Source organism: Haemaphysalis longicornis, unplaced genomic scaffold (assembly GCF_048455015.1).
Source record: "Haemaphysalis longicornis isolate Haplotype H1 unplaced genomic scaffold, Haemaphysalis longicornis Haplotype H1 scaffold_9, whole genome shotgun sequence".
Lineage (NCBI taxonomy): Eukaryota > Metazoa > Arthropoda > Arachnida > Ixodida > Ixodidae > Haemaphysalis > Haemaphysalis longicornis.
This window is the reverse complement of record NW_027526460.1, coordinates 14,025,489-14,053,411: the sequence shown is the minus strand read 5'-3', so window position 1 is coordinate 14,053,411 and position 27,923 is coordinate 14,025,489. Positions and strand designations below refer to the sequence as shown.

General features: G+C 46.4%; 2 protein-coding genes across 2 annotated transcripts; one reads left to right on the top strand and one right to left on the bottom strand.

The window, feature by feature from the left end:
* Positions 1-2,044: 2,044 nt before the first annotated feature.
* On the top strand, positions 2,045-22,093 carry LOC144151648 (organic cation transporter protein-like). Its single transcript, XM_077682760.1, has 11 exons — positions 2,045-2,444; positions 10,958-11,174; positions 11,563-11,666; positions 13,144-13,298; positions 14,912-15,080; positions 16,457-16,568; positions 17,055-17,209; positions 17,745-17,959; positions 18,544-18,728; positions 19,208-19,344; positions 21,490-22,093. Exons 1-11 carry the CDS (start codon positions 2,302-2,304, stop codon positions 21,551-21,553), a joined length of 1,656 nt encoding a protein of 551 aa, XP_077538886.1. The 5' UTR covers positions 2,045-2,301; the 3' UTR covers positions 21,554-22,093.
* On the bottom strand, positions 21,743-27,873 carry LOC144151649 (uncharacterized). Its single transcript, XM_077682761.1, has 10 exons — positions 27,426-27,873; positions 27,168-27,343; positions 27,043-27,078; positions 26,880-26,957; positions 26,702-26,810; positions 26,180-26,286; positions 23,112-23,225; positions 22,815-22,870; positions 22,280-22,379; positions 21,743-21,897 (listed from the first exon to the last, which is right to left on the bottom strand). Exons 1-10 carry the CDS (start codon positions 27,538-27,540, stop codon positions 21,829-21,831), a joined length of 960 nt encoding a protein of 319 aa, XP_077538887.1. The 5' UTR covers positions 27,541-27,873; the 3' UTR covers positions 21,743-21,828.
* Between the last annotated feature and the right edge of the window lie 50 nt (positions 27,874-27,923).

Sequence of the window (27,923 nt, the reverse complement as noted above, 5' to 3'; positions counted from 1 at the left end):
TTTTATTTATACTTACTGGCTTGAGCCTGTTGTAACCTTGACAGACACAGGTTTACTTGGAACTTTTATTTTATGTTCATATAAGGAATGAGCAGCAAAGAGAGAAACACTTACCCTTGCATTTGACCTGACAAAAGCACATATGGTTCAGTGTCCCAGCTGTTTCGCCATCTGGGAACGCACACAGGTTTCACATCCAGCTCGCAAAAAAAAAACATAGTTATGTGAATAACAAATTGAAGAAGGCAAAAACAAGCATGGTGCAGCTCTAATGTCATACAGAGTAAAATACTAAATTATACATAGACTACTAACACTTCAGCTGATGAAATCGTTCGGCATAGTGCATTGCTACATCAAGTCGCAGTCTTGTTTTGTGGTATGAGCAGGTGCATCTTGATCTTGATTGTCTGAGTGGTTTCCGAGTGGTAGTAGCGGAGCAACTCCCTAGTCCCAGGGCTGTAAGCCATAGATAACAGCCAGCGGAGCATTTGGAGTACTCTGGTTTGCGCTGTCGTTGCATCTTCTGAATGATGGCTGCCTTTGCTACTCGTAGGCCAGAGCTGTGAGACCAGCTCCACTATAGGACTGCCCTGTTTGCAGCTGGGGCCTGCATTTGCTCAATCTCTTCTACCGATTGGCTGCCGCTTATCTCGCCTAGGTTTACGTTAAGCTCAGTTAACATTCCATTCTGCCATCCTTGTCTTCTTTGTCAAAGCTTCATGTTGGTTGGTTAGCACGCTTTCACTTCCACACGCATTGCTCACGTTGGTCTTATCTGTTTCCAGTCTGTTTCTTCACACCGCTTATTACTGGGTTTCGCTCATGCTTAATTATTTCCTGCTGTGGTGTTGGTTATGACCTCATCAATATAAATGCAATATAAACACTATATAAACTTCAGAACTGGGGTTATGACCTCACAACTATAAACACTATACAATGTAAACACAAATGTAAACCTGGGAGCATTTTAAGCAATAGAAAAAAAAAGTGCTGAAATCAAAATTTTGTTCGAGCAATAAGCTGTGTAAACAGAGCATGTTTGAACTTTCTTTTAATAACATTATTTGCTGAGAAACGTTAAAGGGGCCCTAAATAGGCTTCCAAAGGTTGCCATTTCAATCAGGAAATCGCTAGAGTGCCCCTTCACGACAACTTCTACCAAATATTGCATCTTTGCGTAAAGCTGCAAGGGCCGCACAAATGTGCAAAGAGGATCATCCTTTCTTTCCTTGTTTACCTACTGATCCTTGTTGCCAGACTGCCTCTGACTTGCGGCAGAAGGCCCTGACGGAGCCTCTATGACACACGAAGCACTGAACAGTACGGCGCCGCTATTGGTGGGCCAAATGCTGTGGCCAATCAAAACGAAACTTTTCTTAGAAACGGTGACAAAGAATTTTTTTGTGAACTGAAAGAAGCTGAAAGCCTACATGAAAGCTGGTGTTCATTACACATTATACCAGTGGCTGCATTGCACAAGCGTCTTGTTTGAAGTTAAAAAATTTTTCCCGTACTTTTCTGTGAGATTGGCCAGCAACTTCCATTTCACCTGAACCTTACAACCCCTACTTGGCATTTAAATTTAAATACAATACTTGCAGTCATTTTGGCCTGTGGTATCCGCCCGTGGATGTATCGAGAAATCTTTGTAAACTGGTGAAGGCAACGGCTGCTGTGCGTGTCATAAATGGCATGCGAGGAGAACGTTCGCACTTAAAAAAACGCTGGTTTTACGCGTTCGTCTTTGCAGGGCTTTCTGGTAGTGCAAAAAAGCCAACCTACTGGTGTTTTGGGCTTAGCCGCGAGAATACCAAAATTTTTATTCGCGAGCATCAAGCGCCGTCCCAAGTCGCCGTGTTTGGGTTTGCGTTAGAAAAAGTTAATACTAAAGTCTAGCCTCTGTACAAAAGGTGACACGAGGTTTACTACTAGATTAACGACGGTTATTCGGCCATTCACAAAACGAGCGCGACGGCGTCTTCGTCGTCTGCTACGCGGCGCTGGATCCCAATGAGATAAGCAACTGTAGCGCTCCGCGGCGCGGCATCTCGATACAGCGGCGGGCGCGCGTGAGCGAGCGGCTCTTTCGCTCCCTGGCCCGCGTGGTGGTGTCATGTTCCGCCGGTGCAACACGGCCGTGGTCAGTGGCGGCGCAGCTACTGCTTCGATACGCTTTGGCTAGCATGCCCGCCGCTGCGCCAGCTCGCGTAACGTGACGCCGTGGGAGTCGACTGCTGCTGCTGCTGCTGGGCTACGGAAACAGCGTCGCAGCCGCGCCGGTTGCGGTCGGACGCCATGGGTGCAGTGAGCGTGCTCGACCACATCGGCGAGTACGGCAAGTTCCAGCTGTACGTGCAGATTCTGGCCTGCTTGCCGCCCATCCTCAACGGTGCGCACCAGCTGGCACACGTCTTCCTCGCGGCCACGCCGGAACACAGGTGAGCTGGCACCGGGGCCGGGACCACCGTCTTGGAGGATATATCTTGCGAGCATAGCTGGGATCTCGTGGAAATGACGGGACGAGATTTCCCAGCGCCACTTGCTAGTCGTATGGTTATAACAACTTTGAACGACAAACAACTTGGAAGCGCGACCAATGGGATTCATGCGACAGTAATATTACTTTAGGATTAGTTGTTGTCCGTTTTGCGTGATGTGATGAGACGTGCACCGATTTATGGTTTGGAACTGTTCGTGATAATTCATCTCCAAACGCTGTTTTCTTTGTTTCGTCTACACGTCTTCGCATCATGGTCTCGGTGAATTGTTCAGTCGCTCTTGTACACTGAATTACTCGTACCACCCGTAGAAGGCGGGCGCCGTCCATGGGTATACTTATCACTTAACTACACCGCTCACAGAGCACAAGCGCAGACACTAACGCGACATTCGCAACACGCGATCCTGTCCCGACATGCATCGAGGAAACGGCATCTACCGACGGGCGACTGACCCTGTGCCATGGACTTTTTTCTTCCTCCATGCCCTGTGCGAACCACGTGCGTGACCATAGATTAGTTTTTCCTTCTCTATGGCGGGGCCGCATTCGAGCGCGTGGCTCTCGCTGTGCACCCACCGACAGACAGGGTTTGGTTATCATGAACAGTCTAATGCAATCCAGAAGCTTGTGCTTACGTAATTTAGTTCATGCATCATCGCATATCATCGAACAAAACTGCGAAAGGAGGAAACCTGTTCAACTTAGCTGTCGTCGCTAAATCTGTTTTGAGCCTAAAGTTTAGCCGTGGAGGAGGACAGCCCCCGTGCAAGCATACCTGAGATTAGTCATACACGAGCGTAAGAATCGTGCTACATCGCATGCTCTAGATTCTGGTGTGGTTGCCCGCTGTCAAACTAAATTTTTTGGAATGCGCAGAACGAAGCGCCAGAATTTTAAACGCAATTTCCTTATTGTGCGCGCGTTCGTATACCTGAAAATTTCTCCGGTTTGCCGAGCTGTAGTTTGGATGTGCATTTTCTTTCTTGTGGCAGGTGTTTAATATGAAACTCCTTTTTTCAACCTCTAATATCGGGTCGTCTGAGCAACCAGTCTAGAGACGGGGTTTGTGTTTTAATCTTGATCGTTCGTTTCCGCTCACGAAACGTGAGAGATTAATTCCCTTTGGTTACAACGTGTCATTTGTATCCACAGCACGTGCCTCAGAAAAAAGCGAAAAGCAAGCACCGATGCCTCACCCGTCGGCGCATCAGTCTCTAGCGAGCCAGGGCGCCATGCGCGGCGCTGCGGCCTCCTCTGCTCCGAACGCGCAGGAGCACTCAAGTGCATACTGTCGCATATTTTTGTGTCTTAAGAAGCGCTTGTAAGTGACCTCGTTGGTTTTTACTGGGCTTAGTGCGAATTGCGCCGCGTTCCGACTCGGCGACGTCCTGCTGAGCCTTGCTCGTTTCCTTCCATTTGCACTTGGGAGTACTATTTCGTGAATCAGTCAGTCAGGGAAAACTTTATTACACACCAGTCAAAGAGGGAGCGTTAGGTGCCCCCTCCCCCCATCAGTCGGTCGGTATCCCTTGGGACTTGGCGGCTTCTATAGGGCGAGACTGATGATCTTGCGCTGGGCTCGGACGTTCCGCTGAGGAGTAGTGCCTCCCAGGATGCTACGTTTCGGTGCGGTTTCTTGTTTGAAGGACAAGCCCACACCATGTGGACGAGGTCCGCTCGACCCTTACATTTTTTACAACTTGGATCGACGACTTTGGGATGCCATTTACTATATAGTGAGTGTCATTTTTATCCGTTATCGCAAAACTGTGTGTGTAGTTTTACTGCCGGCCTGTGTTCTCCGGAATTTTAATTGCGAAAGCCATCCTACGGATCTAAACACGGCTCTCGAGGCTGTTATTTCTGAATCTGTCGCCAGAGGTTGGCACGTGTGCGCCGGAGGGCGACGGAGTCGCCATCGTAAAACACGTCCGAGGCGTCATCGTCCGTACAATGCGGCGATTGCTATGAAAGTGTTTCATTAGCTAATCGTCGTAATTAGCATAACAGCTCAGAAAAACGCGGATTCCATTTGGGATTCGTGTCAGCAATATGACACCCCGCAATAGCGAGCAGCTCGGCTGGAGGCTGAATCGCGCGCCCAGACAAGAATTTCGTGTGGCCCCCATCGGATTTTGCTTCTCAATTCCCGTCATTCCAACCAGATTGGCAGGGAAATAGCGGTTAAGTCCACGTGTTGCGTGACCTCTTTCGGGATCGGCGCAGTATGCTCTGGCGATTCAATGGCCGGGTGGAACTGCTCCAAAATTTCTTGCACGAATGCTGGACATTAGGACAATTCCCGTGTTCCGATACTGGCTGGAAAATCAACGTGATGCGATGTCACCCCGCTTGTCCTTCAAGTCTCAGTACCGCGAGACGGCATTATCCGAAGAAAATCAACCGAAAATAATTATATTAGTCATGCCTGAACGTTTTCTGATGGACTTCATAATCGCTCCATTACCCTTTCTTCTCCGATACAAATTCTATAACCATTCCCAGGTCAGGCCTGGTGCAAAATTGCGCTCGAGCTACATCTTCCCAGTTTTTTAGGCGACAGTTTTATTTCTAACTACATTTGATAAGTACAGGCGGTTCCAGAAGCACAGGTAGAACCCATTATCCAGCAGTAGCCGAACCAAGCTTTTACCTGTATACGGTACTCGTAACTGTATATAGGCTGGACTAGAGCCACTAAATAAGCTACGCTCTAGGCTGGACCACTGTGGAAAGCATCGCTGATGATAGTATTTATTCTACAGGCAACCTTATGAGTGTAATTTCACTGTGTGCCTTCGAGATTTGCTGTAAGAGTCATGACTATGATATAGTGCCCAGCAGAAGAGGATGAGCAAAAGAGTAGGAGTAAAACGACTCCCGCAGGTGTAGCGCGCGTGAGAGCTTTCGTGTCGTCACGTCAATCTTGAAAACGCTCTGAGGGGCACATTTTGGAGACGTGCCCTCGGTAGACGTATCGAGCTTTTGCGTTCTTTCGTGTGATCAGTTATAATCCAGCTGGTTCATGGGAACTCGCTAATCGCACGCAGTAAAGTCCGTGCGCGAAGGCAAGAAAATGGCACGCGTCATCGCTGTTTCCCTGAAAGCTCGTATCGCGTCGTTTCCGTTTCGAACGAGTAGCTTCGTCGATAAGTGCGCATTTTTGTAGCGCGCGCCTGCGCGGCTAATTGCAGCAGCTCATCTGGTCGTATCTCCGTTTACTGCTGCTTTTTATGGCCCTTCAAAAGACGACCGCGCCTATCGGCTTTTCGCCGTCTCACCGCGCCGATAGCGCGGAACTGCCTACTCGCGCGCCGACCTGGGCGCAATCACGTGACCTTGTGAGGTTTTCGGGCGGCATGCATGTTCGGAGATTCGATCTGTTTCCCTCTAGATATCATGTGGTACGGCAGCCCAGTCGAAGAAAAACCCTTGGACCTGCAGAAAACACCATATTGGACCAATGGAACCCATTACATTTCCAATTGGTCCAATGTTGTTTTGAGCAGGTCCAATCAGACCTCCAATGTTTTTTTTTTGTTTTGTTTTTTGGCTGGGCGCACCGTTGCCTTGATAACTTAATTTGCACACTTCAGACAATAACGACAAAACGGAATAAAAAGCCGCCCCCCCCCCCCCCCCCCCCCCAAAAAAAAAAAATAAAAGGCACGCCGTAGTGGAAGGGCTCAGAATTAATTTTGGCCTTTTGAGATCTTTAACGAATTCTTGAACGTGCATGAATATTATTTGACGATTAACAAACCCGGCAAATTTACCCTTTATGCGAGAAAACGTGCACACTTTCAAAATAAATACAATATTGGCCAAGCTTACAAGTGAAATCGCTAAATAATGCAAATGTTGGCGATTGTTGCTTTAAGCTAGAGCTCAAGAACTATGTATTATAAAAACTGTTTCGTCGAATGGTGGCAAATTACCCAACGAAGCCATTATGCATGGTTTCGTTGGGTGATTGCGCCCATCATTCGCGAAACAAAATCCCATTGACCGGGATGCAGTCCTAATTACATCCAAACAGTGCTTGAAAGTGCTCCGCCTTGCCGGTGGGCGGCGTCCACTTGATTGGCGGCGGTAGCGCGGACATTAGCCTTGTGTACCGCGGACTGTGTACCCTTTCCGCCCTTTCCACGCCACTCTTCTCCCCGCGCCTCGGATGCTTCTGCGTCTTTCCCTTTCCCCCTCTGCCCTCACCGCAGCGGCGAGTGCCGACGATCCTCGCTCACACCCTCGCCCGCACCATGCCTTCTCTCTCACCCGTTTTCTAGACACAAATCAACACCACCTAGGTGGTGTTGCACAAATGCATGTACCCCCCCCTTCCCCCCTCCAATTTCCGGGGTTAAGATAACCAGGTTCTCCGCAAAAAAAAAAAAAAAAGAGAGAGAGAGAGAAATGAATAAAAAATAACGCACGACACGACGCACTAGCTTTGTGTCGTGCGTCTTCCCAGCAATGCGTTGGTGTGCAGTGGTGAAGCCTACTTTAAATGTGCTCAGTGTATAGCAGCTGGCGCATGACCAGACACATACACATTGTTTAGTGCACGTGCCCTGCAGGTGTGTGAGAGAAGTCTGATACCACCGCAACTGTCTACACTCAAGCATGTTACTGCGACAGCTGTATTGGCGATGTTTTGCAGCATCAATGATGGTAGTCGCGCAGCCGCATACGCAAGGGAGAGTTTACCGATTCCTCAAGTTCTGCACATCATCATCATCACCACCACTACCAACAGCCTATTTAGGCCCACCACAGAACGAAGGCCTCCCCCATTCACCTCCACCTGCTTCTGTCCTTTGCTGCCAGAGTCCATTCTTTGCCTCCGAATTTTCTTGTTTCATCTCTGTATCAATTGTTACTCCTAACATTATTCGCTCCATGGCACATTGGGCAGATCTACGTATGCTTTCTAATTGTTCAGTAAGGTGCCAAGTTTCCACTCTGTATGCCATCACCTGCAGGACGCATTGGTTGAATACCTTTCTTTTTAGGGACAGAGGTAGCTTACTTTTTATTAGTTGCTTGCCGAATGCACCCCACCCCATTCCTACTCTGCACCGGATTTCTTTCTCGTGGTCGGGATCAGCACAGTCCATCTGTCCAAGGTAGTTATGTTCTTCTACTTGTTCCAACGTTTCACCACCTATGCTAAAAAAGATGTGTTTAGCATGTTCATTTATCATTACTTCAGTTATATTTATCTTTAGCCCCACAGGGAAGCTCTCTGATTGTAGTTCTTCAATCATTTTTTGGAGTTCTGTACATTCACTGAGCAAGACTGTCGTCTGCAAACCTTAAATGGCTCAAGTATTCCCCGTTTATCCGTAAGCCTAATTTTGTCCAGTCAGGGCTCCTGAATACTCCCTCCAGACATGCTGTCAACAATTTTATTGAGGTGGTATCATCCTTGTTGCACTCCCTTGTGGATCGGGAATTTATCACTTCGCTTGTGAAGGGTAATTCTGCTTGTGCATTCCTCATATATGCTGTGTAGGAGTCTTAGGTAAGTCTCCTAGCTATTCCTTGGTCCTTTAATGTCATGTAAAGCAGCTTATTATATTCTGTGCATTTTCATATTAGTGGGCTGATGACATGGATGTTGCCCATGTAGAGTATCCTTTTCTAAAACCAACCTGTTCCCTGGGTTGTTGGAAGTCTAGGCTGGTCGTTATGCAGTTAACTACTATCTTGGCAAATAGCTTGTATACAACTGACAGAAGGCTGATGGGTCTGTAGTTCCTAAGATCTTTATCTCCCTTTTTTATGAATTAAAACTATGTTGGCGTTTGCTAGGCTTTGGGTACCTTAATTTTTAAACATTCTGAGAATAGTTTAGCAAGCTTTTCGAGTATTATATCTCCACCCTCCTTTAGAAGGCCTATGGTTATTCCATCGTCGCTTGCAGCGTTCCCTCTCTTCATGCCCTTAAGCACCTATTCTTCGTCTTTATGTACTGGTGCAACATCGCAAGCTAAGCTTGCAGGCTCAGTAGTTCCCCCTTGTCCAACGTCGCTGACGTATAGCCTGGTGTAGAATTGTTGTAACCATTTTATTATCTTCTATATTGTGAGTAATGTTACCCTGTTCACCTCTAAGTGCGTGCATTTTGTCTCTGCCAATAGCCAGCTTCCTCCTTTCTTCAATGTTTCCTCAATGAGTGTCATGCTGTACACACAAATGTCATTTGCCAGTGGCATGCTTCCGCATGCCACTGGCAAAGATTTGTTGCATGTGGCTTAGAGAAGCCAAACATGTTCCTAATACTGTGTAACAGTAAAACGTCGTTGTAATGAAGTTGAAGAAGAAGTTGTAATTACTTCATTATAACCATCACTTCGTTATAGCCAACGTTCATTTTTACCGCCAATTTACGTGCAAGAGAGGATGTACTTACCACCAAAACTCACAGCAGCCGCAAAAACAACAAAAACAATTTAAAAAAATTCCAGCAAAAATTGTTACTTCATTCACGCTAAACCGTACGGCTCATCGATAATCATTTGACAGCACACGAGCTGGCGGCTCACCTGGCAGAGAAAAAGTCCTTGATAGATTTTGAGGCGAATGATGGCTTTTTCAGCTGAGCCGCCATTTCAAGTTCATTCTCGCTGTCATCATGAGCAACAAAAAAGCGGCGCAGCAGGTCTGCCACATCCTGGTAAAGTAGCTGGAGAAGGAACATCCAGGCACCCTATCGGGGGAGCAGGAGAAGTGCACACTCGCGCGTGTTGCCAGGCACATCCAGCCATTTTAGCGCTATGTGGCGGCCCTTGGTTGTAAAAGCAGTAGTTTTGAATTGCCGCGTCCCTGATGTGACGTGAACCATCGCGCACTATAAGACGTTGTCCTGGCGGGTACCAAAATGGTCCGCAAATTTTTGTTGTGGAAAAAAATATTCGTTATATCCATTGTGAGGAAATTTTAGGTTTGTTTTAGGTTACGATCTTAAATACTTGGGCATCTATGGGAATCTCAATGGGAATTACAATTACTTCATAATATTCATTAGTTCATTATATCCCACTTCATTATGACAAGGTTTTACTGTATTTGCAACTAGTGAGGCCACATTCCATTACAAGATAAGTACAAGGCGGGCACTTCCTGCACGCACCCAGCGTCATTCACTGGTTCACTTGGAATAACTCATTCTGTCGCCTTAAACAACTGCTAAAATACCTGTTGTTGAACCTCAGTAGTCTAGCCCTTTTGGCCCTGCTGTCATTTGATGACACAACACAGAATGTCCTCTAGTGCATCGAGAACAAACCCAAAACTGCTAGTTTTCTATTCAAGAGCTCAAGGATGCCTCTTGCGACAGACATCAAAATTACATGCTTGTATTATATTTGTATACCGCTTTTGTTGTACTTCCAATGTATTGCGACCATGTTTTGTTTTTTCGTGTGGAATCGTGATGCCTTGGTTAGGGTTTTTGGGCCCAGTCAAGCTGTTCATACTCAGCTTTTAGCCCGTGAACCCTTCCAGAATGTTGTTGTTGTTTTTTCTGGAAAAATAAAAATTGAATTGAATTGAATTGAATCACCATAGTAGCATTTTTCGCGGAGCTGGACGCTATGAAAAAGGTGAAATGGGAGCGCCAGTAGACACAAGGTGTGATGACTGGGCTGAGAAGGAAACTGAACTCGGGGCTTCGCTGATTTTAGGAAAACAAAATTTTTTTGTTCTACTTGAAAGAAATTTTATTTGCTTAATGACATAATGAACTGTCATGCCTGTAAATTAATAAGTACTTGCACTACCAACTCAGTTTTTCATTTCTACGCTTCTGAGGTCCAAAACTGTACGAAAACACGCAGAAAAACAATTTTTGGTCGAAACAAGAATTCCAAGGCTGAAAGAATTATGACAGCAAGAAAATTCAGCAAGAATTTATATAGGGGTAGAATCGCAGGTTTTGGAGTGAGTGGCCTTGGTTTGAGCCCCAGCAAAGCAAGTTTTTTTCAATGACCTGTAATTTTTTTTTCTATACTGTATACGCTTAGCCCAATTCTATGCATTTCTGTAAATAAGTGTGGTTTGTTATCTATTTTATTACGTTAGGAGCAGGGCATATCAACATGTGCTTCATTGCACCGGAAATGCTGGGATAGTATCTATCTCGGAACAAAATTTGGCTACATGCACATTTGCACACAACCCTCCCCCCACCCCCAACACACACACACACACACACGTATCTGTGTGTGTGTGGGGGGGGGGAAGGTGTGCTTGCATGTACACGCGTGTGTGTGTGTACATAGTGTATATACAAAACACATGCAATACGTAGTCACATACAGGATGTTTGAATTCTATTGCATGCAGGAAGCGGCATATAAATAATGTGGAATTCCTAGTCCATTCAGCAGGAGCCTTGTGTGTTTTTGCAAAGCTTACCTGGCACTTTTATTGTCTTCCAATGCGCAGGTGCTTTGTGGATGGCTGTGATGGCAATGGGACAGCGTTCCATGCTCCATGGGCAACATATGCCATCCCGGACCACAGCCCAGAGGAGGTGCAGTGCTTTCGCTTCAACCGTAACGGCTCCCAAGGCTGTGGCCCCCAAGACTTCCTCAACACATCCAAGCGCTGCGACCAGTGGGTCTACTCCCATGCCGAGTTTGACACCACCATCGTCACCGAGGTACTCCGTGCCTGGTGGGCACATCCTACTCGTTTTCATGGGCAGCTTACCGGAGTCGCAACAAGCTCAAGTGGGAGAAACCTGGTAGCACTGCACTCTAGCTGTAATTTTTAAATGGCACTAAGATGACGCGTCTGTGACCATAACTGGCTTGGCATTCATTTTTGTTAATACTATTCCGACGATACTGTGTGTAAAGCACTTCTTGCACTCCGACGATACTGTATGTAAAGCACTTCTTACACCTTTCTTAGGATTTTTCATGTGTGCCAAATTGTGGGCAACCCAATCAAAATCTAAGCTCTCTACAGAGATGTTTTCGTAGCCTCTGTATCACTGCACCGCGCGACACCATGATTAGATTGACATCACTGCCCTTTTGTTTCAGTTCAACTTGGTCTGCGAGAATGATTGGCTAGTCAGCACGTCACAGTCTTTGTTCATGCTCGGAGTGATGATTGCATCAGTGGTCTTTGGTAACTTGTCCGACCGGTGAGTGAGTCTACGCTCCCCGGCTTGTTTTCTTTCTCAATCTGTCAGCTCCTCACAACGACAGCTGTGATCGGAGCAGTGCAAGGCAGGCAAGCCAGGGGCAATCAGTTTTGGACCCCTTTTGCCCTCTGCAGTAGCCTTGAGCTGCTCTGACACTTAAGCACTGTAAACTAGCCCAAGCGTTCACATTGGCAGCGGTGAGGACTGTCGCCAAGATGAGAGAACTTTTAATGCGACTGCTCTTGAAAAGCACAATAAATAAATCCAATACAGTAAACCCTCATAACAAAATTGCTTTGTTCAAAATCTCACTTTATTCAGTTTCATGGTCCCTATGTACTATAGTGTATAAAGACCATTCATACCTGCTTTTAATGCAGTGTAAGTTTTAAAGGGCCATGCAGACAAAACACAGCTTGGTTCATTCGAAAGGATGCCTTGTTAGAATCATACTGACACCACTTTCAACATAAGCTTCAATCAAATAGGCTACATAGAAAATAAGGGAATGGCCATGCGACTCACTAGCTCATTTCCCGCACTAGAACATGTGACATCGTATGCACAGGCATGCGATTGGCTGAGGGTGGCAAAAGCAAATGCAAGTTAGGCAGGGCTTATGAGCTTGCAGAACGAGCTATTTTCGTTTCAGTGTAATACATATTCCTTTTATAGTAGTACGAATGGTGGAGTGAAACAGTGGAAGTTCGAGAGGACACGTAAAATAGAAGCACCAGTGCGTACTACTGTTGGTATTGCGCGCACTGGTTTGGCGCTTTGGGGTGGTCTCGCACAACACTGGCCGATTGGCGCAAGCGACATTGCCTTACAAGACCCTATTTGTCTGACATACCCCCTGTTTCACAAAATGGTTACTACCTACCGTAACAAACAGGCCAGGTGCAGATGTGCTCAAAAACAAAGTAAAAGCGAATAGCAGCGCGGAGTAGTATGGGGGCGCGATCTATGAGGGATGACAGTAAGCAGGGCTCCGGAGCCCGCTGCAGACTGAAATGCACATTTGAAGTTCGCTTGAAGACCCATCCAATATGATGACGTTCAGAAACACACAACTTGGTGGGAGAATCGAAATTTTAACTGAAATTAATTTCTTGCTGCAGAAAAAGCACTGGGGGCACTATAAAAACGCCAAATCTTTCGAATAAACAAACTTGTATTTTGTCTGCATGGCTCCTTTAACGAAGTCAGCTTGCTGTCCCAAAGACTTCATTATGAGAGTTTATTTTCTGGGTGAAATCATTGGGAAACTCTGTATTGTATATTGGAATTAAAGCATTTGATCAAACAATTCCAGCATGTAGATGTCGGTCAGATGTGCTGAGAACTTCTTGGGAAGCAAAGAAACCCTTGGGTTAGCAAGCATTTGCAGTTTCCGAGTGCATGCATGAGGTTGGAAAACACCATGTGCCCATTGCCCACAGCACTCTCTAAAGCCGCTCCTTGCGGGTGGGAACAGGTATGGCCGGCGGATCTGCTTCCTCTTCATTCCCCCGGTGTTCCTGGCTTCCGCCTGGGCCACAGTGTTCACCGCCAACTACGCCCAGTTTACGCTAGCACGCATTGTCACTGCCATGGGTGCGACTGCGCTGTACCAGACGTCCTTTGTTCTTGGTAAGGGTGACCCGTGCACTTTGCTTGCCAGTCACTTGACGAAAAAGTAGAATGAAAACTTGGGCTAGTTGGTACATTACGAAAAAGAAAACTGCACATAAAACAAGGACACAAGAGCAGACGACTAGACACACCGGGTGCAGTACTGTGCCCTGTGCGCCTAGCCGTCTTCTCTTGTGTCCCCGTTTTATACGCAGTTTTTTTTTTTTTTTTTTTTTTTGACATGAGAAAGACTTTGAGACCTTGTATAATTATCTAGTGTGCTTATATTGAGTTATCTTCTCTGGTCTAACTATCTCATGTAATTACCCTTTTTTACATTGCCTTTCAATTTGAAACAGAAATATACAATTTGAATGCTTTTTTTTTACCCATTATACCTTGGAGCGGTACGGGATGGACCTCTATTGTATGAACCCATTTAATAAAGTTTAAATGAGTGCATCATCTCATATTGCCATTTTGTGATACCTGACATGGGTATTGCCACTACTGTCTTCTTTTTCTGTCGAAATAAGTCGCACTGAATAAGCTACAATAAGCCACACCAAAATAAGTTAGTGCTGAGCTGGCACTGCTATAGATCCAGGGCTCTTTGATTAACAGTATCGAACTTATTGCAAACTCCCCAAGAAGCAATCCGATATTCGTTTTTCATACTTTTATGGTACAGTGACTCTCCATGGCTAAAAATCAAACAGCCAGACTGACTGCACTCTATCCTTGCGCACAACGTACCGAGTGATAAGAACTAAACGGCTATGAATGTGTTTTGCATGCCTTTTCTGGGAGGAAAACAGCTGCTTACATTTTTCAGATCCAGTGTCTTTGTTTAGTATGTCCCCACTTCAACGGTTTGCTATTACTTTTGAGGTGCTCCATGCGTCATGCAATGAACACATGAGAGGCTTTTGTCGCTTCAGTTGTCTGACATTGCAAAGGTCTCGCAGGATGTGTGTCAAGGGGCACTGCAACGGTATGTAAAAATACAAGACGTTGTCCGCTTAGCAACATGGAAAGTTGGGCGAGTTGATGTACATTTAGCATAATACTAGCTGTGGAAAGGATTAAAGACTAGAACAATGAACAGGACAGGCACCAATTGACATGTGTCTGTGCATGTCATGTAAATTCTTGGCATCTTTTGTCCTTTGCGTAGCCATTATGTTAAATGTCCGCTCAGTGTCCTTTGAAAGCTCCGAAGGGAAGCAAGCGCCACTGATTAGGAATGAACTCGTGCCAATGACACACTAGCTCAAATTAACAGAAAACAGTTTGGTTGGGTGTGGAACGAAGGGCTGACAACTGGCGGGCTGTGCAACAAAATGGTCACTAAGGGACGCGGTCAGAGGTACGGAAAGGCAGAAAGCTTGGTGGAAAGGATGGGGGCAAGGAATTGACTTAGATGATGCTTGATTAGGTGTTTGGAACTATGCGGAAGAAAGTAAGTTCTTTAGTGAGCTGGTGAGGCCAGCTGCCCAACTTGCTATGCCAGATGTGGGTGTACGTCATATGCAGAGATGAGTAGACGTAACCGGGCAGGTAATGTTGATGACAATGATGATTGCCCTGGCAGTCGTCGGTTGTAACCTGCCCCCCCCTCCTGCTTGCAGCCGTGGAGCTTGTGGGCCCATCCCGGCGGCTGATGAGCGTGCTGCTGTTTCAGCTCGCCTTCCCGACGGGCGAGTTCCTGCTTGCGGTGGCTGCCTACGAGCTGCCCAACTGGCGCCATCTGTCAATGGCGCTGGCAGCGCCAGTCTTCCTGCTTCTGCCTTACTATTGGTACATTCACAAGCACTGTCCACCTGATAGCTCCACAGATGGTGGTAGTGGAATTGCTTCTGTTCCCTACATTGGTGACTGCCTTGCGGAAAGGGATGCTAAATGCGAGTTTATCTCCTTAAGTTACGTCGCAGTGATTTGAGCTTTTACGGCTTTCCTGCCATTTATCCCACCATCATAGGGAATTCATTGCTTTTTTTAAAGGATAAAGCAGGAATTTCTCGCCCCATTGCCTTGCGTTTTCCTATGACACAGTTGTCAGCACATATAGAATAGTGTAGGTGGTATTCATTAAAAAGGTTAGCTGTCAATTTCTTCGTTTGGCAACACTGAAATGGTCACAGACATGGCCGAAGCACCGCGGGCGTGGCACGGCTTGTGCCACTGCGGCCGCACGCCGAACAAAAATATAACACCGGCGTGCATCGTCCGCTCCATTTCCACCCAATTCTTCAACGGTGGTGTCAACAGAGTTATTAATCGTACGCACATTAATTTCACACTCACTCACTTTGGGTTCGGCAGGGTAGAGCTTGGAATGTCCAACCCATATCATGCGCTTAGCATGGACAAGTACCGCCATCCCACGGAGCCCGACGTAACCAGTGACGGCGCACTCACATGGTTGCCTGCATGCGTGCCTCACTATTGAATACAGGCTATTAGCTCGTAAGCTTTCAGAAAAGTTGCAGTAGTCTTGCGTCGACCTTGCGGACACGAAACCTGATTTTCAGCTAAGCAGTTACTTTCGCCAAAGTCCATAATTAACCCACACACCTTAAACTATGCCTGCCCATCACGCATGCCACTACACTGGTAAATTAAAGCTTGGTGCGACATGAAGTTTTTCTACAACATTGCGTTAATGACCTGTGCACTCTGTAAAGCATTATAGTGATTTCGACTGTACGTATTAGTCATTCTTTCCAAAGGGCATAATTAAGCCGCATATTTTCAACTTCTGCATATCGGTGATTCCTGCAAATTTGAGCTGTGTGCCAAACTTAGTTCATTCCATTTTTCATTTTCATCAGCTGATGCACTCTCTTTGTCTTGTTGAGTCATGCCCGATATTTCATTTTTCATTTTCATCAGATGATGCACTCTTTTTATGTCTTGTTGAGTCATGCCTGGTTGCTAACAGAAGTAGTACAGTTTTCTAGTTAATGCCAATACCTGACAGGCCAAAAAAATAAGTTAACATCCCTTCCGACTTGTGACCAGTGGCTTGATTTTGAGAACCAGATATTTGCATTCACATGCAATCCCGATGTCATTGCTGGCTGCTCAATTACAAGTCCACATGCCTCATGCACAGATCTGGCCTCTGTAGAAGCAGTGCTCCACATTTCTGCAAGTGGCTTTCTTTTTTCTAGGTTGATGCCAGAGAGCCTGACGTGGTGCATGCACAACAAAAAGCACGCTGAAGCCATTGCCATCATCAACAGAGCTGCCAAGTGGAACAACCGACCCCTTGTGAGCAACTTGGTAAGTGGGCAGGCAACTGATGAATGCCGCAAATTTAAGACTGCATTCGGCCATTGGCGTGAATGCACTGAACAGCCAGATATATCTGAAATTTCAAAGGAATCGCAAATGGTGCCTGCTAGTTTGTATTTTCTGTTACAGGTAAAAGTTGGTGTTGTCGTAAGTCGCACTGTCCTGCTTTCACTGCCGCCCAGCCTCTGTCTGTGCTATGCCGGTGCTAGACAAAACAATATAATATTTAGAAGGATGCTTAACTAGAACGATGAAGTTTGAATGCTTACTTCACATGAACACAGTGCAATGTAAATGGGCCGCTCAGGGCTGTGAACCTGCCTGCAAATTGAATCAACTAGGAGCTGTATCAGAGCAAAACATGACAGCTGGCATGTGAACTCAATCGGAACACGTGACTGTTTTGCTTCGGAGCCTTACAAAAGAGACAGCATGTTCGAATACACATACTTTTCCAACCCCCACCCTCTGCAGGATAGCATCCACACCCACACTTGCACAGAGTCCTGCACCAGCCCTTGCACTGAGAACCCTCCGCAGATGCCCAGGAACAATTCATCCTCGTCACTGACGGATCTCTTCAGAACTGCACGGCTCTGCTGCCGAACCCTCAATGTCAGCTTCAACTGGTCAGTTCTCTTAATTCCTCCTATTGTAGAGCCCATCCCAGGCAAACACTCGGTATAGCAGCCAGTTAAAGCTGGGAGAAAGTCGGTGGAAGAGTAGTTACTACCATGAGTCGTCAAAGAAATTCCTGCTGTGGCTGCAGCGAAAGGACGGTGCTGTAGCGTACTCAGTAACGCTAAGAAGGGGACCAGTTCGTACTGATTCACGTTTGAGTATACTGAGTGTTTACAAGGAACGAAGACGAACAACGGGGAACATGCACCACACAGGAGCAAACTGTCAACTGCTTTGTTGCACAGCTGAGGATTTTTTTCTTTCCCTCACCTTCAATACATTTACAACCGCATGTATGTTGTGGATAAAGCAGTTTGTAGTATTCGCCCGCCTCGTGGGTGTTCCCAGTCGTTTGTCTTCGTTCTTGTAAACACACGGCACACTCAAGCATGAAGTGCCATTCACTAAGGTCAACGAAACCATGCATGCAGCAACTGAGTCGCAGTGGCAGGCAAGGCTCACAACGGTGATGTTCTCGCGCAGGCTGGTGAATGCCATGGTCTACTACGGCCTCAGCCTGAGTGCAGACACATTGGGAGGCACGACGTTCCACGCGTTTGGCCTGCTGGCCCTGATCGAGGTGCCCGGGGTGGTGCTGGCTGTGCTGGCGCTCCAGTGCATCGGTCGCCGCGCCACGCTCTGCTCCTTCCTCGTGCTGGCCGGCTGCTTCTGCGTGGTCGTGCCATTCGTCCCCGAAGGTGAGGAGGTCAGCCAGCTGATGCGTGCAGCTCGCAAGGCTCCCAGATGCCAAGGGCCTGTAAATGCGCTTGGCACGATGTAGTAGGCTGTTGGTTACGCGGTGGTACGGCTGTGTCCAAGAATACCTTTGGAGGTGTGGTCACATGCTCTGTTTATTGCTAGCTGTGCTACCGCTCTAGCTGCATTGAATTATAAGCCCTATAGTATAGTTCAAGCAAACTCTAATCTTTAATCACTAATTGAGACACTAGTTTAGCCTGGAAGCCATTACAAGACTACTTCCTTTTTACAGAGGCAGCTGTAAATGCAGATGGTTACCGTTTTTACAAACATGCCTGCATGAGCACACCTGTTTAACTAAGGAATGCTGAGGTGAATTGGAAGTATTATTTATAGTATTATAGCACAGTTTCACCCATTTAATCCATTACGGGGCTATTATGTACATATGACACATTCAAAGTAACGTGCATGGTAATAGTAATTTACACTGTAGGCAGAAACTGCCCTTGTTTTGATCGTGAAAAAAGAAAAGGGATGCTGGGTGTGTTGGATTATGTGCTCTGCACTCCCCCCTCCCCAGATGTTCCCTGGCTGTCGACGGTGCTGGTGACGGCGGGGAAGTGCTTCATCACGGCGTCCTTTGCCTGCATCTACCTGTACTCGGCCGAGGTGTTCCCCACCTCCCACCGCAACACAGGCATCGGAATTGGAAGCATGAGCGCCCGCATAGGCACCATTGCATCGCCATTCATTGCGTCGGATCTGGTGAGCTGCCGTTCACTGCATCTGATTGGCTTTCAAGGACTTGTGGTGCAAGCCGTACTTTTTCATATGGTAAAAAGGCAGCGTAAACAGTGTGACCCCCAACTTCACTCTGGATCCTCACCATCATCATTACCTGCACCACCCATTGCTAAGAGGTAAAGCGATGAGTGGGATCCTGATCCAGCTAACACAGAGTAGCAGGTCATCCCACTGCTGACATAATTGACGAGAGAGACGATTCCTCTAGTGAAACGGAGACAGAAGAGTGGACAATGGAGCAAAATGTCATGTCGCTGCACCGCTTCCTCTGCATGATGGATTGAAAAAAGACAATCACCGTCCCTCTCCTCAGTAGCGACAATAACCGGTCATCCGCTTCCCACATAAGTCTAGAGTAGATTCTATATGCGTGCATGTGTGAACTGTACACTCCCCACATTTTTCGACAGAGGACTTAACCCTGAATTCCCCACCTGCAGAGCAAAGTGCACCCCATGGCCCCCATGATAGTCCTGGGTGGGCTGGCCCTCCTGGCAGGCGTCTTCACCCTGACACTTCCCGAAACCAGGGGCCTCCGGTTGCCTGAAACCATGGAGGAGGCCGAGAACTTGGGCACGTGAGTAGGCTTCGCCCTGACTGCCTGCACTCCGCTGGCCGGGATGTTAGTGGCGAGATCAGCTGGTCACCATATCTGGAGCAATGGCAGCCATGCTCTATATTTCCACAGGCCTGGCATTTGCCTGTTTGTACAGTAGTTCTCTGGCTTTCCATGCAGAGCACAATTTCACAGCAACTTTAGATGCACTTCTACCAAATGCAACATGGAAGAATGTGCTGCCTGGAATGCAACAGAAAGTGAAGTGCAGTATGCTGCTTTCAAAACTGGTGAAACAGCACTGTTTGTTCGGGGAAATGGGCACAAAAATACAAGGCTACGTTTCGGGTAATTGGTGCTAAAATAGAGGCTTGCGCAAGCGAACCTAGAGGTCTGAGAAGGGCAGAGCCGTGTTTCTGTGACATGGGGCAAAGCTCCTTAGACCCAAGTCATGCATGGACCCACACATAGGTAACCATAATTGGGGTGGCAGCTGCAACATTATTGGGTTATCCTAAACACTTGCACTACATGCAATGGAGATTTTAACTTGTTCCGTGCTGAGCTAACAGCAACAAATTAGTGACCGTGGCATACAAAACAGAGCATAGTTGCCTGCAGCAGTTGCCTGTTACGCAAAGGGGCCAGTGCTGGCTGGTCGGAATTTTTTACTGAGTGGTTTCAAAACTGGAGGCACTTAAAGGGTACATGCGGACAAAATACAAGTTTGTTTTATTCGAAAGGTTTTCGTATTTCACAGTGCCCCCAATGCTTGTCTTGCATCAAACGGTGCCGTATTCACTGAGAAATTAATCGATTTAGGTTAACACTTTGATTCTCCTGCCAAATCGTGTGTTTTCGTGACGTCTGCCATGAAGTCACAAAAGCTACTGTCAGTCCTCCCAGATGGCACTAGATACTGAGCTGCGGAGCATTGTCCGCCGTTGCTTTGTTGTTGACCGTATTTGCACCTGGCTTATTTTTGTTATGGTAGAAAGTAATCGTTTCATGAAACATGGGGTATGCTCGACAAACAGGGTCACGTAAGACGTCACTTACTCCAAAGCCAGCAGTCTGCTGTTCAGCTAAAACAAGCATAGTCTGCCCAGTACCAACAGCAGTGTGCATCGGTACTTCTACGATTACATGTATTTTCGTAACTTTCATTGTTTACCCCACCATTCTTACTGCTATAAAATGAATATGCATTACATTTTAAGTGCAAATAACTCGTTCGGCGAGCTTATAAGCCCTGACTAATTGTGTTGGCTTCTGCCTCAGCCAATCACACAGCTGGGCACATGAAATCACAGATCCTGTTACGGGAAATGAGCTAGTGGGTCGCATGGCCATTCCCCTTTTTTCCTAATTATATAGCTTATTTGAGCGAAGTGTGCTTTAAAGGAGGTGTCAGCATGATTCTAACGAGGCAATCTTTCGAATGGACCAAACTTGTGTTTTGTCTGCATGGCCCCTTTAAGCTGCAAATGACTACAGCTCCCCTCCACTCCTTGTTAACAAACGTGGCATAGCATACACAAAAGTAATGGGCACCGCTAATTAAGCCACGCTTTAGAGTAAGGCCAGGCTTCAGGGCTCTTTCTCAGCCAGCTTTTGAGAAGTCTACACCCCTTGTACCACTCTACCGAGTAAGCTGTCGTTTCCTGTCAAAGTAGTGGCCACAAGTACTGCATATTCTAAAAAAAAATCCCGGGCCATTTCTACTAACATGAAACCTGGGGAGGGGCGAAGCATGCAGTGTACGAGTGTATTCTTGACGCCTTCGTGTTTTTGCCAACGGAGATGAAACCGTTGGGGGTAGGGGTATACAGCTTTGCTGTGAAAGTCTCATCTTTGAAGCATGACGCTCTCTAGCGTGAGGCGTAAGCGAATGTCCTGGTGTTTTTTTTTTTAGCACAGGTTACGTTCTTGCGTGAGGCGTAAACAAGTATCCCGATTTTTTGGGGGGGACCGTGACTACATGAGACGACGATTACAACGACAGGAGACTTTAATAGCCCCAGCCCCTAAGGGGCTTCACCCCTAATACAGCGTGCTCATGACAGTAAAATGAAAAGTATGAGCAGTCAGTTACATGGTTAAAGCTATAAGTAATCTGATTTAGTTTTCTGAGAAATATTTGTGCATTCATTTTTTTCTTTTCAGGCCTTACTACCTCAGCACAGAAGAAGAACGGACGTCTCTCATTGACCCCTCTACTGATGACTGATGAATCCATCTTCGTTTATTATTATTCTTCGTGATAGCATTCCAGATGTGACTGGCACCATGTTTGGAAAGCTTAGTTAGCTTTCTCTATTGCGTCTATTTGCTTTATTTTTTGGGTTCGCCTCGGTGCCCTACGTTAAGTTCATATACTCATTATGCATCAAGTAGCTATGCGATCGGCAGGCAAATCTTTGACTTAATACTGTATACGAGTTTATTCACCATTTTGTTTTGACACCAGAGTTTGTTCCGTTGTTGTTGTTGGTTTTTCTTTCTTCACTGAGGCTTGTAGTTCTCAGGGAGTTGAGATATGCAGATGCTCTGGTCCCAGCTGCAGTCTGCAATCTGGCAGAACAGACAAGGCGTTGACTCATGTGAAGCACTGCGATGATAAATTAAGTCAGAAGTGCTGACGAAAACATTGCTTAAGCTTTGACCGGGATATGTTCCTCCACAACTATCATTGTACTCTTCAGATCATTGAAAGAACTCGACAGCATGACAGAATAAAGTGCATAAACAAATTTATGCTTGTTCTGGACTTGTCGGTGTCAAACATTCAATGCATGGGCACATTTTCAAAAAAGCACAATTGAAGTCTTTGAAGTCGTGTTAACAGCACTAGTGGGTTGTTTCATGTGACATCTGTGAATCGTGTGCAATTCTTAAGGCTTCCATTTCCAATCCAATTGCTTTTGAGGGCTTTAGCATGCACAGGAAGGCATACCTGATCTTGTATGTGCACATTGAAGTCCAGCCCATAGGTGAACTCCTTGTGGTTTTTCAGAATGAGAAGGGCTTCATTCGACTCTTTCCAGTCCCAAATCCTGGTGGGAAAAAAAAAAAAAAAAAGTTAGAAACCAGACCTTTTTGCAAATTCAGCTAAACGCAGCATTGGCAGAGGTGAAAAACCTGTCAGGAATGTCATTGAGAAATTAGCCTTAAAAACACCTTTGATGTTCCCGTATCGAGCACTTGTGCCAACAGAACACACACTACCTCTCCACATTGTAAACAAGATGCCAACTGACCTTTGCAGGCACATTAATAGTACTTGACTCTTATTCACACCAAATGGTGAGAACCTTTCAGCAGATGATCAGTGAGAAAAGGGTAGAGAGCTGTAGGAGAACCTCACTGTCAGTTCAGACTGCCATAAACACCAAATGAACTTGAAAGGCAAAGTTAATTCAATGCTAAAACCTTGGTGGGGTTGGCTTTTAACAAATGGCGAAATGCCGTTCACCGACAGCAAAGCTTACCTGGTTGAAAAGTCGTAGGAAGCTGATGCCAGGATGGACCCGCTGTGTGGCGAGAACTGCAAGGGAATTTCGGTGGTTCTTTTGTGGACGAATTTGATCCCATAATTGGAAAAAAATTTACCCAAAAGTAAGGCTTTATTTACTGTTTGCAGGTAAATTCACACGCATTACATCCACCGAAGCCTTCCTTAGTTCACATCCAAAACATTGTGATTGTCACAACCTTTTGTTGTAGAAAAAAAGCCTGCGAGAGCCATTCTTGAGAAACGGGAGCAGGCCAAGGGCACCTTTGCCTACCTTGACTTTGCGAACAGCATAACCATGGCCGCGGAGCTCGAACAAGGGTCTGGCTGCATTGCGCAGGTCCCAGCCACGAATGAGGTTGTCAATGCCGCCGGTGGCCAGGATGTGCTATAGGTACGAAACGACAAAAGAAGAAAAAAGGTGGGCTTTCAGGAGAAGGCTTCAAGAGAAAATGACTTCCAGTCCTTTCATACAAAATGCAGACATGCAAGAGATGGTCAAGTAATCACTCTAGATTCATGATGCGTGGCCTGCAGCAGATTAGTACTCTGGCCACTGCTCTCAACACCCATACAGTAAGGTGACCACAGTTTGTTTGCCACATTTTTTCCTGAGTGTTTATCCTGGCTTTGGACTAGAGCATCCTTTTTAATGCATGCCATGGTAGTAGGCCCCTGTGCATCAGATAGTCTCCGGCATTTCATCTCATTGCCTCGCGCCATGAATGGCAGGCAGTTTTGAGGCGACTCGGTGTCTAGCACAAACCATCTCTAACAATGGCGACACCAGGGGCCCTAGCCAGGCCTACACTGGCTGCGCCCTACTGCCATAGTGAAGGGCAACGGGCTCCACTGCATCCAATAAATGCAGTGCTGATGTCTACTTTCTGCCCCCCTTTTTCTACACAGGCACTCTTGCTCCTATCAGCATTCTTGGGCTCTTCACGACTCTTGGCCTATTCTGTCTCGTATCTAGCGCACCGTTTTTATGTGGTAGGGCTCAATTTGGCTTTCAAACGGAGGGGAGTGGTCTTCCCCACCGACTTTGCATGAACCCTTTGCAGCTAAAAATGAGTATTTGCCAAACATTTACTACAGGTCAGAAAACTATATTAACAACTACAGCACCACACACAGGCACTGAGCCGTATGAGCACTTTTATCTAAGTGCACCTTTCCAGTTTATTTTGCTGCTGCAAACTGCTCCGTAAACATTTTGCACGAGCTTTGTGCGAGTCATTTTGCACCAAGTGGCTCATGCCAGAATTCTCAGACAACGCACGAACACAAGTATGACGGGGCAAATGTTTAATTGCCAAGCTAGCTTCCTGGTTGAATGTGTGCAAGCGATGCAAAAGCATCTGCTCCTGTGAGACCCCTTGGCGCAAAAGGCTGGTGGGGTGTGTGCCACAACAATTTAGCCCCCAAAGCTCAAGCTGTGCTTGCCATAGCGGGCTGCACCAACAGCGATTCCCGCTAGCCCAAATCTGTTCTATCCAATTTTGCTATAAAACAACAAATGAGGCATGTCCTGTGGGGCAGTGGTTACTTGAAAATTGCAATACACACAAAAACTGCTAGCAGCGCAACACAGCTTTTTGGGCTTTTTTTTCTTTTCTTGCAGTAGTTGGCTAGTGTTGTACTAAAAGATCATACTTGTGTTCCAAGAGTCAATTTAACAGACTTTCCGTTCACCAAGGACAGTGTTCAACCACAAAAAACATCACTTCTTTTTTTCCACCACCAAGCACCTTATTCATGAAACGTACTATTCCGCATCAAATAAACGCTGCACAGTTCCCCACACGCAGACAACGACACGTGTACTGAGGGAAAGCTTCCTCCACGAACAATGTTTACTGGAATAAAGCAAACCAGGTAAGCAATGCATTAAATTGTGGATAAATAACCAAGTTTGAAAACTTCAATACTTTGCAATGTCAAAGCATTAGCAAAGTCCTGCTTAGCAAAGTAATGTATTGATGGCTGCAAGCTCTCAAAGTTGGGGCAAACAATAGTACTTCCTGAAAAGCCTGGACTGCTTAAGGCGGTTGAAACTGCTCATACCCCCGCCCCCTCCTCCTCCCGTGAGGTTGATGAAGCAAATGCACTCGCACAGACTGTGTTTCTAGAGGAGGAGGAAGAACTTTATTGGACTGAAGAGCTGGTAGATGGGCAGGGTCCTTAGTCCAGAACTCCGTTGGTTCTACCCGCCGTCTTCGCCCTTCCGGTCAGCCTTAACTGCCTATTCGGGCGAGTGTGTTTCGAGAGTCATGTTGCATTCGTAAAGCAAAAAGTGCAAAAAAAAAATCTTTTGTCTACTTACTACCATCTATCTAAAAGTGCCCCCACAGCCAGCAGGGCCAGTTAGGGTCTGTAATCCCTCCTTGTCTTCCTTGCAATATTCCAATCTCTGGTTGCATGCATAAGATTTGTTAAAACACTGTGCCCATCAGGTTTCTTTGGTACAAAACTATTTTCATAGCCTTTACAAAGCATGCACAAAAATGCAGCCCATATTCATGATTTCCTGTCAAAATGTTGAACGCTCCCGATCCAGGTAAGATATTGGTGTTTCACAGGCAGAATGTTTGTTCTCTTGCTACACTGTCTACAATAGATGCCCTGCTTCTGTAGGCCCACAGGGAGGTTTAAACATTTTTTTTTTTTTGCTGTCTTCTTTTGAAGGTTTCAACTTTTTTTTTTTTTTTGCTGTCAATTACCCAACTGTTGATTGTTTTTTTTTTTTTCTGTGTTCATGCCTTGTATCATTTTTTATCGTTCATCCCGGCCGATGAACTTTGTTCATTTGTTTGTTTAGCTGACATTCACTGAACATCTGTACCCTTGTAACGCTTTTTTCTTATTTTATTTGTTTTCTTTGTGAATTCTTAGGCATTTTCATATAAACTACATTTAAAGAGTTTTATTTTCTGCATTCACCTCTGCTGCTACCCTGCATATTGACTGCTTTCGTTGCATTTACTTATCGAGGGTCCTGTCGCAGCCCCTGGACTTTGGGGACCCTTGTCTGCAAAACATAACCTCTGTATTCTCTTGTTCAAATAATAAATTTCATTTGATTTGATTTGAAACATACCTGTAGCCATAGTGTCGGTTTTCTGTTCAGCCACATACCAACTTGCCCAAGCTGTCAACTTAGCTAAGCTCACTTCTGCAGTTGTAACCTGTGGCATTTCATACCACTGACTTCTCAGTTTGCGTGCCATGCCTTCGTGTTTATTGCATTATACCCTCCCTGATTGGCCGTCTTTTCTAAAAAAATAATTTTCTCGCGTTACTCTATGCTTAGCGTTGCAACAATGCTTAATCTCGGCGTACCTGTTCATACTTGGACCAGTCACAGCTGAGAACTTCACAGCTGTGTGCCGGTATGGCTGCCAGAGGAGCAGGCTGCTGGAGATTCCATAAGCAGAGAGATCCGTCGCCTGCCACACAAGATAGGGAAGGGCACCAGGATTAATGCTTAAACATGCTAATTAGCATGGGCATGCTTGATAGCATGTTAGTTTAGAACATGCTTGATAGCATGATAGCTTAGAACAAGAGAATTGCAACGGTGCCCATGACCATCAGAATTGTGATCTTTGCTAACACAGGTCGCACTCCTAGCGGATGAAATCAAGCGAATATTCCCAACACCTTATGTAATGCTATGACTTTGGCATACTAGACGTGTTGCTAAGAATGAAAGCAACTCTTTTTTGACAAGCACAATCTAACTGAATGTGCATGTCCCTCACTAGACGTGTTTTGAAGCCTGCAAACAGGTTTTGGCTGCGCATCTGCTCGAAGGGGCTGAGGTTGGTGCGAGTTATTGGGAGAAAGACCACGTATACGTACCTGCGACAGAAGCAAACAATCCCGGAATGCGTGGAGACCAGGCAACCGAGTAGACTTTGTTTGTGTGACCAGTGAATGTGGAGAGGAGGTTTCCTGCCTGGGGGTCCCACTGCACGTTTGGCAGAACGTGCGTGAGTGATGCTGCTCGCCAGACGAACCACAAAGCGCAGAAACTTACTACTTTGACAAGGTGATCCCAGGAGCCTGAGAGCAGCAACTGTTCTTGGCGTGTTTGGCTCCAGTCTATGGAGTATACCTGCACACACAAAGGAAGTAGATGGTAGTGACAAATGCTGTTTCGATGCCCCTAACACCAAGGGGGAAAAAAAAGGCGAACTTACCTCTTTGGTGTGTCCTTTGAGTATCAGCCGCGGAACCTGCAGGTAAATTTCGTTGCGCTCATGAGACTCCAAGGCCGAACAATCGTGTTAAAAAGAAGAAAAAAAAAGTAGCTCAGAAAGCTTACGTTGGCGCGGTTCAGTGCGATGAATATGATGTTTCCATCGGCCCCGCCTCCGATGACAACGTCCTCCTCCAGCTCGCTCCAGGTAACGTCGTACAGACCATAGGGCCACTCAAAGGCCTTCACCAGCCGAATAGGCGTTCCCGGCACATAATCGAGGATGAACAGCGTTCCTCGCCCTTATTAAGAGGCAAGGAAACAAGTCTTTAAAGTTCAGATCTACAGCGCAAAAGGAACGGGGAAGTGGCAGAACGGCTCTACCTTGGATGCCGTAGTTTTGCGCCGTCGCACAAGCGAAGATGGTAGGGCTGAACGGCGAATATCGCACGGCGTAACCGTGGCGATTGGTCGTGGCGTACCTCTCCTGCTGGATCATTGCGCACGCTTACGATTTTCTACGCATGCACAGGACACGAAGCGTCGACTGCTCTCATCGCAGGGCGCGCGAAGTTGCGAGGTGATGAGGTACCGCGCTTCTCTCCGGTTATGCGATCACCCCTCACGCTGCATTTCACGCTGTCTCGGGAAACATCGGGTGGACGCTGAAAGTATGCAACCGTTTACTTTTTACCGCAAGGGAACAGGACGGTGTTTAACGTCCCAAAATTGTCGTGAACAGGTAAAGGCGGCATAGACAGCAAAGCTGTGATAGTAGTTGCCTCGCTGATTCCTGTCACGTACTGTCGCGCACCCTGCCTAAGCTCCGCTAGAGGACCTACCGAGCTTAAAAATTTCTCGCCGCACAACGTTTACTGGTGC